The sequence below is a fragment of the Patagioenas fasciata genome, chromosome 3 (genome assembly GCF_037038585.1).
Source record: "Patagioenas fasciata isolate bPatFas1 chromosome 3, bPatFas1.hap1, whole genome shotgun sequence".
Taxonomy (NCBI): domain Eukaryota; kingdom Metazoa; phylum Chordata; class Aves; order Columbiformes; family Columbidae; genus Patagioenas; species Patagioenas fasciata.
The window spans coordinates 32,732,632-32,748,593 of record NC_092522.1 but is presented as its reverse complement, the minus strand read 5'-3'; the positions used below and the strand labels follow the sequence as shown (position 1 = coordinate 32,748,593).

Below are 15,962 nucleotides of genomic sequence, written 5' to 3'. Positions count from 1 at the left end.
GTGGTATGAGGCCTGTCCCACACTCCTCCACCCTCGGTGTGAAAGAAGGGGCCTGCGGCAGAAGAAACACGGTCGACTCAGGTGCTTAATGGAAAAAAGCATGTGAAAAGTCACAGAGCAAATGGATGAAGACAGAGACCAGCACAACACAGAGGAGCGCAGGTCACTTCTGAGCAGTGAGAAACCCTGATCTATGATGTACTTTATAATGATGCCAAATAAATCATAGGCTCAGCCTTTGCCCTGGGCCTCGGAAAGCCCTTGCATTTTAGATGATTTATTTTGAAGGCTTTTCCAACAATATGGAATAGAAGAGGCCAGAGAGAAATACTTAGTTTACATTTTGTGAAGAGCTCTCTTGTCTGATTTGGGTGAATAATACAATTATGACTTCTTTAAAAAGTAAACTGTGGTTTGAGATAACACTAGAAAGTCCATAAGGTATTCCATAACTTAAGGATTTCCTGGTTCTCAGGAAATACCTAGCAAAGATCTCAGTTCATCTGAAGAGGATGAGACATCAAATAATTACCACTGGGATACTCAGAATTCAGCTTAAAAATTGTTCGTAGAAAAGTGCGTGATACAAATAATGCAAATGAAACCCATTTATTCCTTCTCCAGTTTACTGCTTGGTTTTAAAATAATCAGTTTCATTCTGTCCTATTTGTACTTGATTTCTGGCATCTTTCATTTTCTTTTTTACTCTTTCTCTTCCCAATTATGTTGTCAATCACACGAAACAGTTTTGTGTACTTTTAGCACCTCATACCCACAAGGACACAGAACCATCATTTTCCATCAATCAAAAACTGAAAATGGAGGAAATGAGTTTTCACTAACATAAAAAAATCTGTGACTAACCTTCCGCTACTTTCTCATACAATAGAAAAACCCACAGTCCACATCATAATACTGCAACACACCATTGATACAAGAGCAACAACCATTTCACAATACACATGGTTACGTTCGGGCCCCCACTGAGTTGTTTTGCAAGGTCTCTTCTAAGGGAAGGATAGTCCCAGTCATTCCTGTACTAGCAATCCAGACAAACAGACAGGGAGATGAGCCTGCTTTGTTCCTTTCTGGTCACAAAGATTTCATTTCATATTTGTACAACCTCATGTTGAGATTTTGAGTTAAATTTTTAGTATTTTAAATTCTAAGATTGCTCTCCATCTGTCTTTTTGGGTTTAAAAGACTAATTTTAATGTAGTTTGTTTAGACATTTCTTTTTTTAGGGAGTTGAGGATTCAGAAATTGAGCTTATTTCTGAATGTATGGTGAGCTAACATTTCACTGTAGTAAAAGCCCTATGCTAAAGCAAGCAGAAGTGCAGCTACTATATCAATAATGAACATTGTTAATGCTCTATAATATTATGACAGGAAAGTCCTTCATATATCTATAATGTGACATTCATTGCTGATGAGTAGCAAGTTGTTCATCAGTTTTCACAGCCAAAAAATTTGTAAATGCACTTCCTTGCCACAGCAGTAATTGGCAATTTATTTATGTCCCGTAAGTAAAATTCATTTCAGCTGTAAGCTTGTAGCAGAAACATACCAGATTTAATAAATGGAAATAAAACCTGGAAACACCACTTGCCAAGTGCACTGAGCTCCAACCTGGAAACAAGCAGTCCCCCCAGCAGCATCTCATGATCCCTGAACCACAGTACAAGCATTAAGCAGTTGTGCTGCTCTTCTACACAGCATTTGAGTTCTGGATAATACAGGGCACTGCAGACCTACATTCCTTCCATGTTTCTGCACTGAAACTGCACAATGCATCTCTTGCCAGGAATATACACTGTTGCACAGGACCAGGAACATAATGATTTGTTCATGTAGACTACTGGGACAAATAATATTAATTTAAATAAAGCTGTTGCTAAGTTGAATGTAAATCTAGGAGCCAAAAGAGCTGAGAGAATATTTACCAAGAAAAATAGCATTCAGAGATTAAAAATGGAAGAACAAGGCTTATTTTTGCTTCTTTAAGAGTTAACTATTTCAAGGAGATATGCTATGAAGCTTTGCATGATCTCACAGTACAGATATGTCAGTCAGCTTCCTGGCAACAGCTAAATCTGAGATTTTATTTGGAAAATTTCTAAACGGTCTTCAATCTATTTTAGGAGGCTCCTGTTAAGAAAAAAAAAAAAAAGGCAATCTGTTATTCAGCAAGAATGGAATACCATAGTTACCAAACACGAGCACTTCTATTACAGTTAAATTGGCCAGCATTTTGATTACTTGATGCTACATAACAGTTACTATGTAAGTCCCCATTTTCCCTTTATTTAGAGTCTATATAGGTTTGTTTTGCAGTGTCTATTGTAAAAATAAAAAAAGTAGAAAATACTTTTTTTTTCCAGTTTGCATAAATATTCTCTAACCAATACACAAAATGGTTTTGCCTGAAAAATGATATTTACATCTATAGTCTTGAGTGCTTTGCTACTCTATAGGCCTGTGAAGTTAAAGAGAAAAAAAAAATTGCTTTAGGATACTCTGAAGGTTATCGAAGACTGGAACTAGTTCTAAGGGAAGGATTTCTCTTCACAAAGGAAGACTAACCTTAAACCTTCTTCTTAAGTTAGTAAGAGGTTTCCTAACAATGATAACAGCATTACTGAGAGAGAGAGGAGAGAGGGAAGGTGAAAATATGTGACGGGACTAATAGCTAATTGTTTAAATCAGAAGTCGTGCTTTGAACTCCTCAAGAACAAAATGCAGTGGTAAACTCTGTTTACCCAGTGGCTTTTGGGAGACATTTAGACCATGGATAGACAGCTTAAGATCCTCAAATTATTAGAAAAAAAAAAAAAGGCAAATAATACCTAAACTTAACCTCATGATGGAAGTGGCAGGTAACTGCAGCCATATCCGCACTTGGAGGCAAAGGTCAGTGTGCCTTCCAACCTGCAGAACAAAGAACTCTTACCTCTGGCTGCAACTGGAATGTTGATGAGCAACTCTGACTTTATACAGAAAATTATGTGAAAAACAGAAAAACCTGTTGAATTAGACCTCCGTCCCACCAGCTTATTTCTGTATTCGTCTATATATATATATATATCAGCTGTTGGCTAGACATTTTCTTGAGTGAACTACAGTCTGCAAAGTACGAACAGACGTAAAAGTCGGCTTCCCAGGAGAAACATGGAGGGCCAGCACATCACTGGTAACATTTGGCATATGAAGTATATTCAAGCTTAATTTTCTGTCATGTCTTGAATGAGACAACTTGAAAAAATGCCCCAGTTCAACAAGCCTCTTGTAAGGAATATTCTTGTCACACGCATCTATGATTGGTGCAGGCTTCTTCCGAAATTCGTTAAGGATTCAGAGGTGTCCTGGCATAATCTATACTGGGTTTGGTTTTACAAGCTTAAATATAAACATTAAATGTTTTAGGCACATAAGCAAGAAATGCCCACATTCTGACTAAAGAACAATATCAACACAGATACAGAAGAAAAAACTGCTACTTTAACCTGCACTTTCTCCTTTTCTGTTTAAGTGAAAAATTCCTCTTATAAACATGCTAGTGCACACTGCATCAATTATCTGAATTACGGAAAATAATATCTATTGTTAGAAACAGATTTGTTTTTAAACTTAGTAGGAAATAACCACTCTACATCTGACACTCATCAAACTGAGCTATTTTTGTTCAAACAATGAACAGAGAAATGCCACATGTGAATAAATACTGAATGCTTTGAAGAAACATGGCAGCAATAAAACCAGAGAGGTGTACTGCCTTGGAGGTCTGGACAATGAAGCACAACACGCAATCACAGGGAATTTTTTACAATACAAAAGCAAATCATATAGCAATTCTTTCTCAAAGTTCACCTGGAAGTTTCTGAACTGTATTCAGATATGTTCAACATATATTGTTGTGCAAGTAAAGAAATTTTCATTTTATTAAAACATGTATTGCATTAAATCACCAAAGGGTATAAATTCAAAAGTCATCACTCATAAATTTCACAAATACTCTGTCTGTATGCATATGTATATATATTTTTCCATTTATATACATATATGTATATACAGATCACTGTTCCTGTAATGTGCATTAGAAATTACAGCACTGAATTGTTAATGTTCCTGATATTTGAAATAGTTATTTAATAATTTCAAAGGATTTTTTTAAAAATAAAATTGTTGTAGTTATTTCCTTTTTGAGATCTGAAAATATATGTTATTTATGAGAACAAAAATCTCATTTTTTATCCAAGCCAATTTTCAACATAATAGCTTGTTCCTTTCACATTTAAAATTCACATTATAATCAGTGAATAATACACTGTCTCCTCATTTTTAATACTATAAACAGCACAGTTGTATCATGTAGACTTTCTGGAAATCCTTTTCAAATAAATACAGGAAAAAAAAAGGACCATTAATGAATGAAAAGCATCACTTCTCTGTAAGCCTGTCAAATTATGCTGATAATAGGTCAGAGTTTTCAAAAATGAAAAATGAGATAAAACTTGATGTTTCTGAAGCAGAAATACAGCCTGTCTAGTGATAAAGTGCAGAACTTCCAGTGACTTGAGAACGGTATGTTTAGAGTCTGCTTCTTTCCTTGCATTTCAATTTTTCAATTCCTTCTCATCTGAAAAAAGGCCAAGACCATCTGTGGTTGAAAAATAGCAGTCCACATAAAAAGTAGTAAATCTGTCCATTTCTTCATTTAGTGAACACCACATAGGACCTACCGAAACCAAAGAAACACGCGGATATGTTTGCTTCCATAAATAAACAAACAGGAGAAGGAGTGAGGGATAAACACACGTTTCAAAGGTGCAAGCAGAGATAAACAGGTGATGAATAAACATAGGCTGAAAATTCGAAGACCCTCATTTTCCACGTCAACTAAAAAAAGATTTTGGAACTGCCTTCTAATAGAAGCTATAAAGGCAAAAGATCTGACTTTTTATTTGGTGCTTGATAAGTTTATAAATGGTTTGAAGAATATGCCTGCCAGCTATTCCAGAGCACTGCATGTGACCAGACTTCCCCTTTTGGTTCTATATTCCTGTGTTTAAACCCAAATATTTCAACGAATCTCTGCATTTCCTTAAAAAAAGAGCCAGTGCTGCTTACAAGCAAGTCATCTGTTTGTCAGCGGCTTTGATGACCACCAGTTTTCATGTTTTAAAATATGCCATGCCCAAACTATACGTGTATAAAGCCTCGTTTTTTAGTTAAAAGCAACGGTAAAACTGTTTTAGAAGCATGACTTTTTACACAAAGGTCCTTCTTCTGGTGGTTTAGCTTAGGAAAACACAGCAATATTCCTCCTATGTCTGTAACTCAGTTACTAAAAAAGCTGACTGGGTATGTTCCATCCATATTTTCAAGCATTATTCCTCTGTCTGGACACTGATTTCTCTTCTACATATTATGTATCCTCCATAAGGAAAGTGTTAAATCTTCATAAACTACAACAAACTTTAAATGTGGCCTGACCAATTAAGTCACATAGACAAAACATCTAAAAAACAGAGATGTAAAATCAAGATATTAATATTTCACAGGAAAAATAAACAAGAAGATAATTTTTCAAGAAGGAATTAACGTCTTGGGTCAGATGGACTTTGTTATTTACTGGATGATTTATTTTTATGCCAAAGGCAACACCATGAGATGACTTATCTTTTATAGAACAGCTTTGCATTTCAACTAATTAATATAAGTCCGTCTTGTCTCATAAACTGAGGAAGTGATACTTTAGACCTACCTATATTTATAAAATTAAATACGCCTTAAGTAAAAAAATGAAATTGGATATTTTGGCACAAAAAGCTTTTCCCTAGAACAAGACGAAACCTATAAAAATAGTTCTCAACAGTGTGGATTTAGTAATCAAAATGAAGAACTGCTTTCTGAACCCAGTCTTCTTTTTTTGTCATAGATCTCCCCAGAAGGGCTAAGTAAGTGCTAAATGAGCTAAGGCCTGAGTCTTAATGGGTCTCAAATGTTCCTTGGGCTACTCACAGATCAGTCATGGTGAACTTTCTTCACTATTTTACTGGTTCATAGTATCTGGAATTATACTGTTTGTTATTATTTCCTCCACTAAAAAAAATCTTTAGATGAATTAGTTATCTGGCTTAAATCCCCAAAGCTGCAGTCTTATTTTTCTTTCATATCCCACCTGAATGCCCACCCAGGTTATTGCCAATGCAAAACTCAGCTTAGGGATCACAACCTGGCAGCTCATAAGCTGGCACTTTTCAGTGCCCTCCCATTTCTTCCTTCTCCCATCTTCTCCATTTTAATATCAATTAAAAGGTAAAAGGCCACAATTCTTCTCATGAACAAGAAGTGTCAACTGTTCCTCTACAAATTTTCCATCTAACCAAATCCTCCTCATTTTATCTCTTTCTATGTCAAGACCGTTCGCCACAGGGATTCTCTCTTTTATCTGCCTCAAATAGTCAGAAATATGGAGCGTAAAAGCAATTTGGATCTTTGGTGCCAACTTTACATACATATGTGTGTATGCACACACACACACATACACGTATACACTCCTGCTGCTTGTGAAGGTGGCTGGTAGTTCTGCAGTCTCAATGTGCAGAGTCACAATCCTGTCCACTTCTAACTACAGCAGCTTCTGACACTGCTCTCCTAGTTAGGCCAAAGGTACTTCTTAACTGCAAGTCTCTCCTTTTTTAGCTCTTCAGCTCATTCGCATGAGCTCTGTTTAGCACAGAAGCCTTTCCTTGGAACAAAATGAAACCTACCAAAATTATCAGTCTCCATCTGCTCAGTTTCCAATATGATCAGGCTCAAAATTTTTATCAGTCTCCATGAGATGAGACCAGTTTTACCACTAAGTCATATTTTACTTCTTTCAAGTTCTTTTCAATATTTAAACATGATTTTAAGAATAATTATTCAGTTCAAAAGGTTTTTCTAGTGCTCGTTAAATGTGTGAAAAGTACATACGAACAAGCAATCTTTCACATTTCAGCTGAGTTCATTATAGTAAAATCAATTATTTTTTTCTGGAAATTATATAAACTGAAAATATGGAACAGAAAGGCCTGGGGAGGGAACTCTTCCAGAATTAGTAGTCTAGGACAGCTGCCAGTAAATATACAGTCTTAAAAAAGTTAAATTCAGCAGCGGGATTTGGGCAGGCAGTGTAGCGAAGGTCAAATCAGCAGCATGTAATGCTGGCTGGATAATTGTGCTTTTCCCAGTGTCAGTCATAGAACTTTCCTAAGCCTGGTAAAAGTACTAGGAACGTTCACTCTTTCTGGCTTCTTTTCCAACTCACACCTTGTCTTGATAGTTAAGTTGCAGAGACACAATCAAATACAAATTATGTAGACTACCACTCTAGCACAAACAGACATTATTATAACATTCAAAATCTTGAAAGAAGTTACAATACTGTTTAGCAAGATGGAAGAATGCACCAAAGCACTTTGGCAAGGCAAGGAAAGAGAAGTCTCACATGCTGCTCAAAACAAACAGAGAAATGTGTCAACAACTGGTTGTTCATCTGTATTAAAAGGCAGCTGCCTGCTTTGTTTTGTTTTGCTCATTCTACTACGCTTGTGGAAATCCTGCTAATTCTGTCTTGCTGAATTGCCAGTTCTGGTTAGAGCCACAGCATGAACATCTGAAATAAGAGGCCTCTGTGCCGCGTCACTGCCTGAGAGGTGATGGCTCAAGAATCAAAGGTACCAGTCACTGCCAAAGTTTAAAATACTGAAAACTTGACTGAAACTTAATTTATTCATGAAATTAAAGTGTATAGGACACCTAGGAAAGACAGATGGTAAAGGAGCAAGAGATTCCAGAAATACAGGTAAGGCAGCACCATGCAGTTTGAAGATGTGACAAACAGATAGCTAAAGCCTGAAAATACTCTCTGAGGGGATGAAAATTCAGTGCACTATTTCTAAGTGTAAAAATAGTTCCCTCCATGAAAAATGGGAAAAAAAAAAAAGTCTTGTAGCTCCTACAAGTGAAATGCTAAACAAATCTTAGATTCGCTAAGGATCTTCCCAACTATCAAGGCTTCCACAACTTCCATCAACTTCCCCATCCCAGGTGGGCAGGACCGGGACAGATGCTCTTGTCACCATAGCACCAGAGGGACCATATTCATCCTCCTGCCTCACAGCACAGGCTGTGCTCTTCATGCCATTACCCGCCCTGGTCTCTACAAAAACAACTGATTTATTGCTTCCTGAGTTCTTTTTCTTCTTTCCCTGCCCCCAGCCTGCCCCTCCATATTCAGCCTCCTTAGAAAGAATGTGCGTTTAACACGTACAAAAACAATGAAACAAAAAAAAAACCCACCCGCTGTTATAAAAAGGCATGGCATAATCTTAATAATAGACATGGGATAAAAATGAAGTTATAGGAAAAAAAGTATAGGTATTAAAAAAGCATAAACAAAACTAAGACTCTAACCATATAAGCTTTTAACTTTTATTCTCTTTAACTCTCCTTGTTTTCTCCTGTTTGTATCTCCCTAACAGCATCTGAATTATTTTCCATGACAAGAAGTTTTTTAAGAGCAACTGAAATACTGAAAAATAACTTTCATTTGAATAATTTTAGTACTATGGTATTTTGCTCCCTTTTACTTTACCCTTCAAAATCCTTTGAATGCAAATAGAAATATTCATTGTGCTTTTTTACAATTTTCAAATTGGCAATCACTGTACAAGTCTAATGTGTTATGGGCTTTTCCTCTGAAAACATTAATCTTTAAACTGTAATGCCACAGATAACAACGCACTGCATCTGCTTCATTTTGAAATGTCAAATGACATACCATAAATACGCCTGCAAAATGAATAAAATACACTGGGGCACAGATTTAGCTGTTGGTTTGGAAGACAAAGTCAGGAATGTGTTACACTTTGGAATATATTGGAAATATTGGCCTAAAAATCAGTTATCATTCAATTTTCATAATCTGTACAGAAAGTATGCATATTGTTGCATATGTCATGTACACATTCAGTTGCCAGCTGAGCATGTATGCAGAGAATATCCATATGGAAGGTTAAAAGCAAACAAGCCAATACATATATGAAAATAATCCTCTCTCTTAATCATTTTTATTTGTTGAAAATCACTCCCCAGCACTGGAGATGTTCATGTGAGTGTTAAGTATTACTGGACAGCCCATAATGCAACATTTGGGATAGTGCCAAATTCAGTCCTTATGTCGCCTGATGAAAAAGAAATTCAGAGCAGGCTGCCAAAGAAGAAGTTTAACACAGCTATGTAGTCCTACTAAAATAATTTTTTAATTACAGGAAAAACATTAACTTTATAGCTGATGTTGCACACATATTTTATGTGAAAAAATGTACTTACTATGAAAAGAGTAAGGGACACCAGCTTTTCCTATAGCAAGAAATTCTAGCCAGGAGCTAAACTTGCAGTAGAATACTGTAATCTTTTATTCAACGACAGCTTTTTAGTAGACTCTTCACATACATAAAACTCAAGCTGCATTAAAAAAAAGGCTGCTACTTAAAACTCAGTTCCACAGCCATCCTAAATTTGGCGTACTAGGGATGCTTTCTACATCATTCCTTAAATTCCTGTAAAGACCTCTCCCACTTACAGCAGCAGCTTCTGCTTAAAACTCCAACAAGGTCTCTTTCTTTGCATGTTACATTTATAAATATAGAGACTCTTGGCAAAATGAAAACAAATAAAAAACCCAAACAAACAAGAGGGAATTGATAGGTTTTCTGCAAACACTGTATAAACCTTTGCTCCTCTGTCTTCTTCTCATGTTCACTACAAAATTGGAAGTTCTGGTAGCCATACTGCTGAAATGCACTTATAATGCAAATTTCTCAAACTCATCAGCCACTGAGGTTCAAGGATGAGTATTTGCTGGACTTACAAAACCCAGCAAATAGGTGGGGTTTTTGTGGCTTTCCTGTGTTTTTTTTTTCTTTTTAGAACACATATCTTAGAAGAATATAAGGAAGAATTCCCATGTTAATCATTCATTTATTTGCAGGGGCCTTACTAAATAAAATAACTTTGCAAGGTCTTTGATTTCCAGTGTATGGGTAACATATCACAATCCACTGCCCAAATATATTTACAGAAGCACACAGGTCACAAATATTGAAAAAGGACAGATTCAAGCAAACCCTTATGAAAATCTGGTTTTAGACTAAGTTATACAGCAAATATAAAGGGAAAAACCCAATGGCTGTTTCTGAAGAAGTCATCCAGATAGGGTAATAGGATGTGAACTCCTTTTCCTGATTCACTCTCTTGAAGACATACCTCTCAAATCCACACAGAGGAGGAAGGCTGGAGAATTATACCACTGATTCACTCCTCTTACCTTCCTGTAGAGACCACCTGTTTTGTCACAGTATCACTCTCGCTCTATTTTCTACAACAATTACATAGTTTAATCCCCATTAGGGTTTTATGTCTGTCACACCATAGCACTGTGGTTTCTGTTGCTATTTTGAAGTAGAACACTGTCTAGTGCTATTGTTCAATGTTTTAGTACACATTTCATAGCACAGAGATGATTGTAAACAAAACCACACATCAAGGCCTGTGCTAATCAAAGTAAGAGGGAGAATTATTTGTGTGCTTTGCAGTTTTGTTTCATTTATAACAGGTAACAAATCCAGAAAGTGCCTATAAAGGGTGACATCAGCTCTGTTCTCCTCTTGTCATTAGTATGAGGATGCCCTCGAGTACTGGCCGATCAGGTCTTCATTATTCACTTTGCTATTTCCCAAATATATTTTTGTGTAACAATTACTTGCGGTTTAATTTCAGACTGGTGCGAGTATATCTTTATTTTACAAATACTGAGAATCATTTATATAATTTCAAAAATAAAAATATGTGAAAAATAAGTACAGGTTTGTTACAAATGAAACCAACATGGAAGTAAATACACCTAAGACCTTAGTGCCCATTTTGAAAACTGTTGGTTTTGAATTGTGCAAGGCACATAAATTTGCAAATGAATATATAGTCTAATTTTGTTGAGCTCTGACCAGTCTCTGATGCACGTCTCAACCGCATTACAGTTTATGAATGAAAAATTCAGATTAAAAAGTCACAGTGACAAACTGAGGAGAATGATCATTTTTATGAAGTCTGCTAATACTCTGCTCTGGAGAGTAATATATCACATTATCCTAACTGAAAACTTGTTGAACCCATGGTCTTCAATAGAAAATATTTCTCCCATATTTACTTCCAGTAAACACTTTGCTTTTTCTAAAATTTCCAAGAAAGCTAAGGCAAACTGAAACAAGAGGGCAGTAACACCAGAATCTGAAGATTCTGTATCTATTTTGCAGTCATGTTTCTCACAGATCAGAGAGAATAAATACTTTTCCTTTGAATGCTTTGTTTCAGGCACAGTGCTGAAGATTTCTGATTTTATCCTTATTCTGTTTTCTTTTTAAATGCTGACTTCTGAAATTGTATGACTATGCATACATTTCTGTTAATCTAAGAGGATATTTCTAGCAGTAAAAAGCCTGCAAATGCAAACTGTAAAGGAAAAAAGCAAAAAGTCTAATAGAAAGCATTCAAACTTCTGAAATATTTTTTAACTCAGTTTTGTGAAGTGCTGTTCTGGAATCTAAGATTTTGGTTGCCAAAACTATAATCAGCAGCAGCTGCATAAAAGCTGGTAGTTACGGCTGCTGGAAAGTCCCTAGAAAAGTCATGTCCAGTGTTCAGGCACTTGACTTCCATCCTGGAATGTAGAGATCCAAGTGGGGTAAAGAGGCAGAACCTAGTTAATGAAAAATCTAATCCAGGGAATAATAAATTTCTTTATTCCTTTTTTTTTTTTTTTTTCCATGTCAAATTGAGATTTTGTACCTCCATAGAAGAGATACAGGCACAAATAGATAAAATGAATAGTAACTAATTGCCAAATGATATTCAGTCAAGAACTGGATGATATAGTTGAACCAACTATTGATCTGTAAGCCTGATAGCTTTAGCAAGCAAATTAGTGGAAACTGTAAGAGCAGAATTTGGGTGTATGTGGATAAGTATGATACACAAGGTGAGAGTCAAAGTGGCTCTTAAAACGAGGATCATTGGCTCACAAAGCTACTGAAGTTCTTTGAGGGGATCACCAAGGCTATAATAAAAGTATCATCACTCTAACATACTATAATAGGATCTGAATTTTATCTTCCTTTTGGGGTTAGCAATTGATGGAAAATATAGCTCTAAGAAGAATAATTTTGACAAAGTAAATTTTTTACTAGAAATTTGTTGAAGTGACATAGTTACAATGACACTGTAAAATGTTTTGTCCCTTGTACTCTTTTAATGGCCTTGCTCTGTGGAAATATTATCAAGTAAATACAATGGGAGTTTTTTATATTTCAAATATGGGCTCAATTATGATTGACTGTTGGGAGACAGACATTTGGACATGCCAACTGAAATGTTTCTCTATTGCAAAGTGTAGCATATATTTAAACAATATCCTTCCAATTAAATTATATAATGCTTTTCAACTTTCTGGGTCCCTAGACTCAGATGATGAGCCATAGTTGGAAATGTCTTATTATAGGAAAAGCAAGTCTGATAAATTATAGGATCCAGTGACGAATACCGGGGAAGATAATACTTCTGGATTTTCTCCCCAGTGACTTCTGTGTCTTAAATCAGATCTTAAATACTTAGGAAAATGTGTTAAATACTGACTTAAGTGTTGTAAAAGTTATTACTGGATACATATGTCTCTCTGCAGGAGATTTGCTAGTGTGTTCATATTTAAAAATGAACATTTCTTGCTATCAAATCTGAAGTGTGGAATTCTTTCACAGCATTAAAACATACCTGTCTGCCATACATTTTGTTTTATTTTTTTTTCTCCTGAAAAAATCCCAGTACTTGTAATCTCAAACTATGACATGTGATCAGCTCCCACCATCAAGTAATCTATACAGCATTAAAATTATTACCATGAGACCTACCTTTTCTGCTAACAATTCTCTGATCTTGCTCGCCTGGAGACGAAATTTCATTAACTGTGACTCCAGAGTTAAACATCTTTCCTTCCAGTTTACAGTACCTTCTGGCTCCGAAAGTTCAGCCATATTTATGCTGGAGAAATAAAGGGAAAAAATCCCCACGTCAAATTGAGTCTGTATTTAATGTATTAATTTTTTATGTACATACTAACCGATTTTATATAAATCTCCAGAATGCTCCCAAATTTTGTAAATGTACATAAAACCTAGTAAAAGTATATTAGTCTACAAAGGCGCTTATCATAACTAGATTTCTGAAATCTGTGTTGATAACATTTAAGTTTATCATAATTTAATTCTTCAGTTGTTTAGGGCTGCAATCTGTTTTCCTTGATAACCAGAGACACATCATGCATTTTTATCTTCAGTTACTGTATACATCCTTTTTTACATAGACGAGGCTTATAGAGAACTGAGCTTTTGCTAAGAAAATGCTTTATATAAGTTAACTATTTGAGAGTTGGTAGAACACTTGTTTTTATGGAAGTTTAACGTTTGGCAGATGAGTCTTTAAGAAGTGTTTTAAAATTCTTATGCTTAATCAAATTGCCTTGAAAATTTAATAACCTTAATGATATTCAAAGGGGTTCCAAATGTAACAGTGAGGTCCCTCAGGGGTGCCCCACATAAAAAAAAAAATCCCTTTACATTAGCTGTTGCAGATCTCAGAACATCCTGGTTCATGCATGGTTTGGGTTCAAATCTGTGCTTTTATTTACATTTAACTGCTCATGCCCTCTGGAAATAGAGCTCAGTGCCCTTTTGGACAAGCACTGCTGGAAAAATTATTCAGGACGAAAGCTGGCTCATCATGGGTTGAGTCTGAGAAGCCAAGAAAATCATCTGTGTGCAAGCAGAAGGACTGGGCTCTGTTGTATTCCAAGTATTTGTAGACAGCTGTTAGGGAACAGACCAACAGCTTAATAGTGTATAAGCGGATGACTGAATGGAACCATTCAGTCCAAGAAATTCCCTTGCAAGCAAAGGCCCTGGCCTTTGCAGGGCTCTGAACACCTAGGTTTGGCTTTGAAAATAATGTTTGAATTCCCATAAGTGTTCAATTTGTCTCCAGAATAACAACCAAGCATAAAAACACCATTCAGTGGAAGGCAGCCGGAAGATCACAACAAACAAAGAATTACCAGTCATAAGTTTACGCCGCATGTTGGTCACCTGTGTCAAGGACAATGAGGCACTGACAAAGAAAGGCAAATAGGCACCATTTTCAGTGTGATGAGGAAAATCATCTGTAATATAGATCTCTCTACTGCAACTCCCGAGCCAGTTATCGTAGATTAACAAGTGATACCTTTGAGAGCCCCCTCTGAAGAACTGCTCCAGTCCTTCGGAAGCCCAGGTTCAAGCACTGCCCTTCCTCCCCTGTCTCCCTTCTTCCCCAAACCTCTCATCATCTGGAGGGGAAAGACCTATGGATTTATCTTTTCCACTGTTTCTGACACCAGAAAGGAAAAAAGGAAAAAAGAAAGTATCACAAGAGAAATCAAAGTCATGAGTAGGATTCCAAAAAAGACCTTAACTTTTCTTTGATACATTGAGAAATAATGTTTAGTTCTCTTCTGAGTTCTCAATGCTTCAGATTATTCTCAAGCTTATCATAGCTAAACAGGTGAAGAACTGTCTCAAAACTTTCTTTCCTTTCAGGTACCATAATTCCTTGTTTCTTTCATTCCATATCTTAAAATAGAAGGAAAATGAGGAAAGAAAAACTGACTAAGGTTTGTTGGTTCTTCACCATAGTCACTTGTCTGAAGGTAACTGCTCCACTCCTGACTCTCTCCCTCTTTGTCCCTTAGGCTGTGATTCAAGCTGTTAAGCCTGAGGTTACAACGATCCCTATTCAGGAATCCTCATGGTATCACTGGGATTTAAGCACATTATTAAAATAGTTTCCTGAGCTAATCCTACAACACTCAAACTCTAAACTTGAAGCACACAAGCATTTCAATTGCAACCCTTCGAGGTGACTGCTGTCTTTTACCATTTCACCTCTTCCTTTAAGCTGGGCAGAAAACTCCCTGGCCTGTCAGGGAAGCAAGTTGCTCACCACTGTCCCATCACTAATCCTCGCTCCTCTCTCCTGCAGGAGTCCCCATGTCCAAGGGTGGAAGGTGGCACTTGCAAACAGCAGCTTCTCTTGCTTACAGAGGAAGCCAAAGTTTCAGCCTGGATTCTGCTCTCCTCAGTAACGAGGAATGGCTATTTCCTATTAGACTGTCTAGTCAGGATCTTTTATATATATACTTTTTTTCCCTTTTGACTAATTACAGCAACATAAGACAGAGATGAACGCAGCCAACATCTGGTTAACAGTAGGACAGTTCAGTGTTTGTGGCAGCAAAAGCACAAACAGAACAAGTAGTGAAATAAATTTTGCTTTTTTGTAGGGTGCAATATTACAGGGTGGAGTTAAAAATGTTTGTCTTTCAACAGACAAAACTTTTGAGTAGATGGATTTCTGGCAGTGAACAATGCGTCCAGCCAAGTAGTTTCTCAATGTCCAAGCTAATTAATATTCCACTGTATAAACATTACAGATAAAAAGTTTGAAAATAATTCTTTTTTATTGTGGGATGTTTGTTAGACATTATAATAATTTACTTCATATTTTCCAACAAGCCAATGGGTTCCGGAAATATTTACAGGGACATAATTCACTGTTTACAAATTGCGGAGTGAATGATCTTACTTTGAATCAATTACTTCCTGTTTCTTGCTTGATTCCCCAAGGAAGGAAAAAAATGAGTTCATCTCTCTTGGCTTAATAGAGTGCTCTGAATCAGCACTCGAATCTACGCCGAGTCCTCCCCTTCTTCCTGCTCCAGTTCCCACCGCAAAGTGCTCCGTTTTCCCTGAGTCTTTAAAAATAAGATCTTTT

General features: G+C 36.4%; 1 protein-coding gene across 6 annotated transcripts in view; it reads right to left on the bottom strand.

The window, feature by feature from the left end:
* The window catches only part of PLEKHH2 (pleckstrin homology, MyTH4 and FERM domain containing H2), a 54,790-nt gene that overhangs the window by 37,148 nt on the left and 1,680 nt on the right, over positions 1-15,962 (bottom strand). For 5 of the 6 annotated variants that reach the window (XM_071806073.1, XM_065835348.2, XM_071806068.1 and 2 more), the window contains exon 2: positions 13,010-13,139. In XM_071806073.1, coding sequence (XP_071662174.1) covers positions 13,010-13,085 — 76 coding nt within the window. In that variant the 5' untranslated portion in view covers positions 13,086-13,139. Of the gene's footprint in view, positions 1-2,848; positions 2,931-13,009; positions 13,140-15,962 lie in introns of those variants that run through there. The other variant, XM_071806070.1, reaches the window with a different exon arrangement.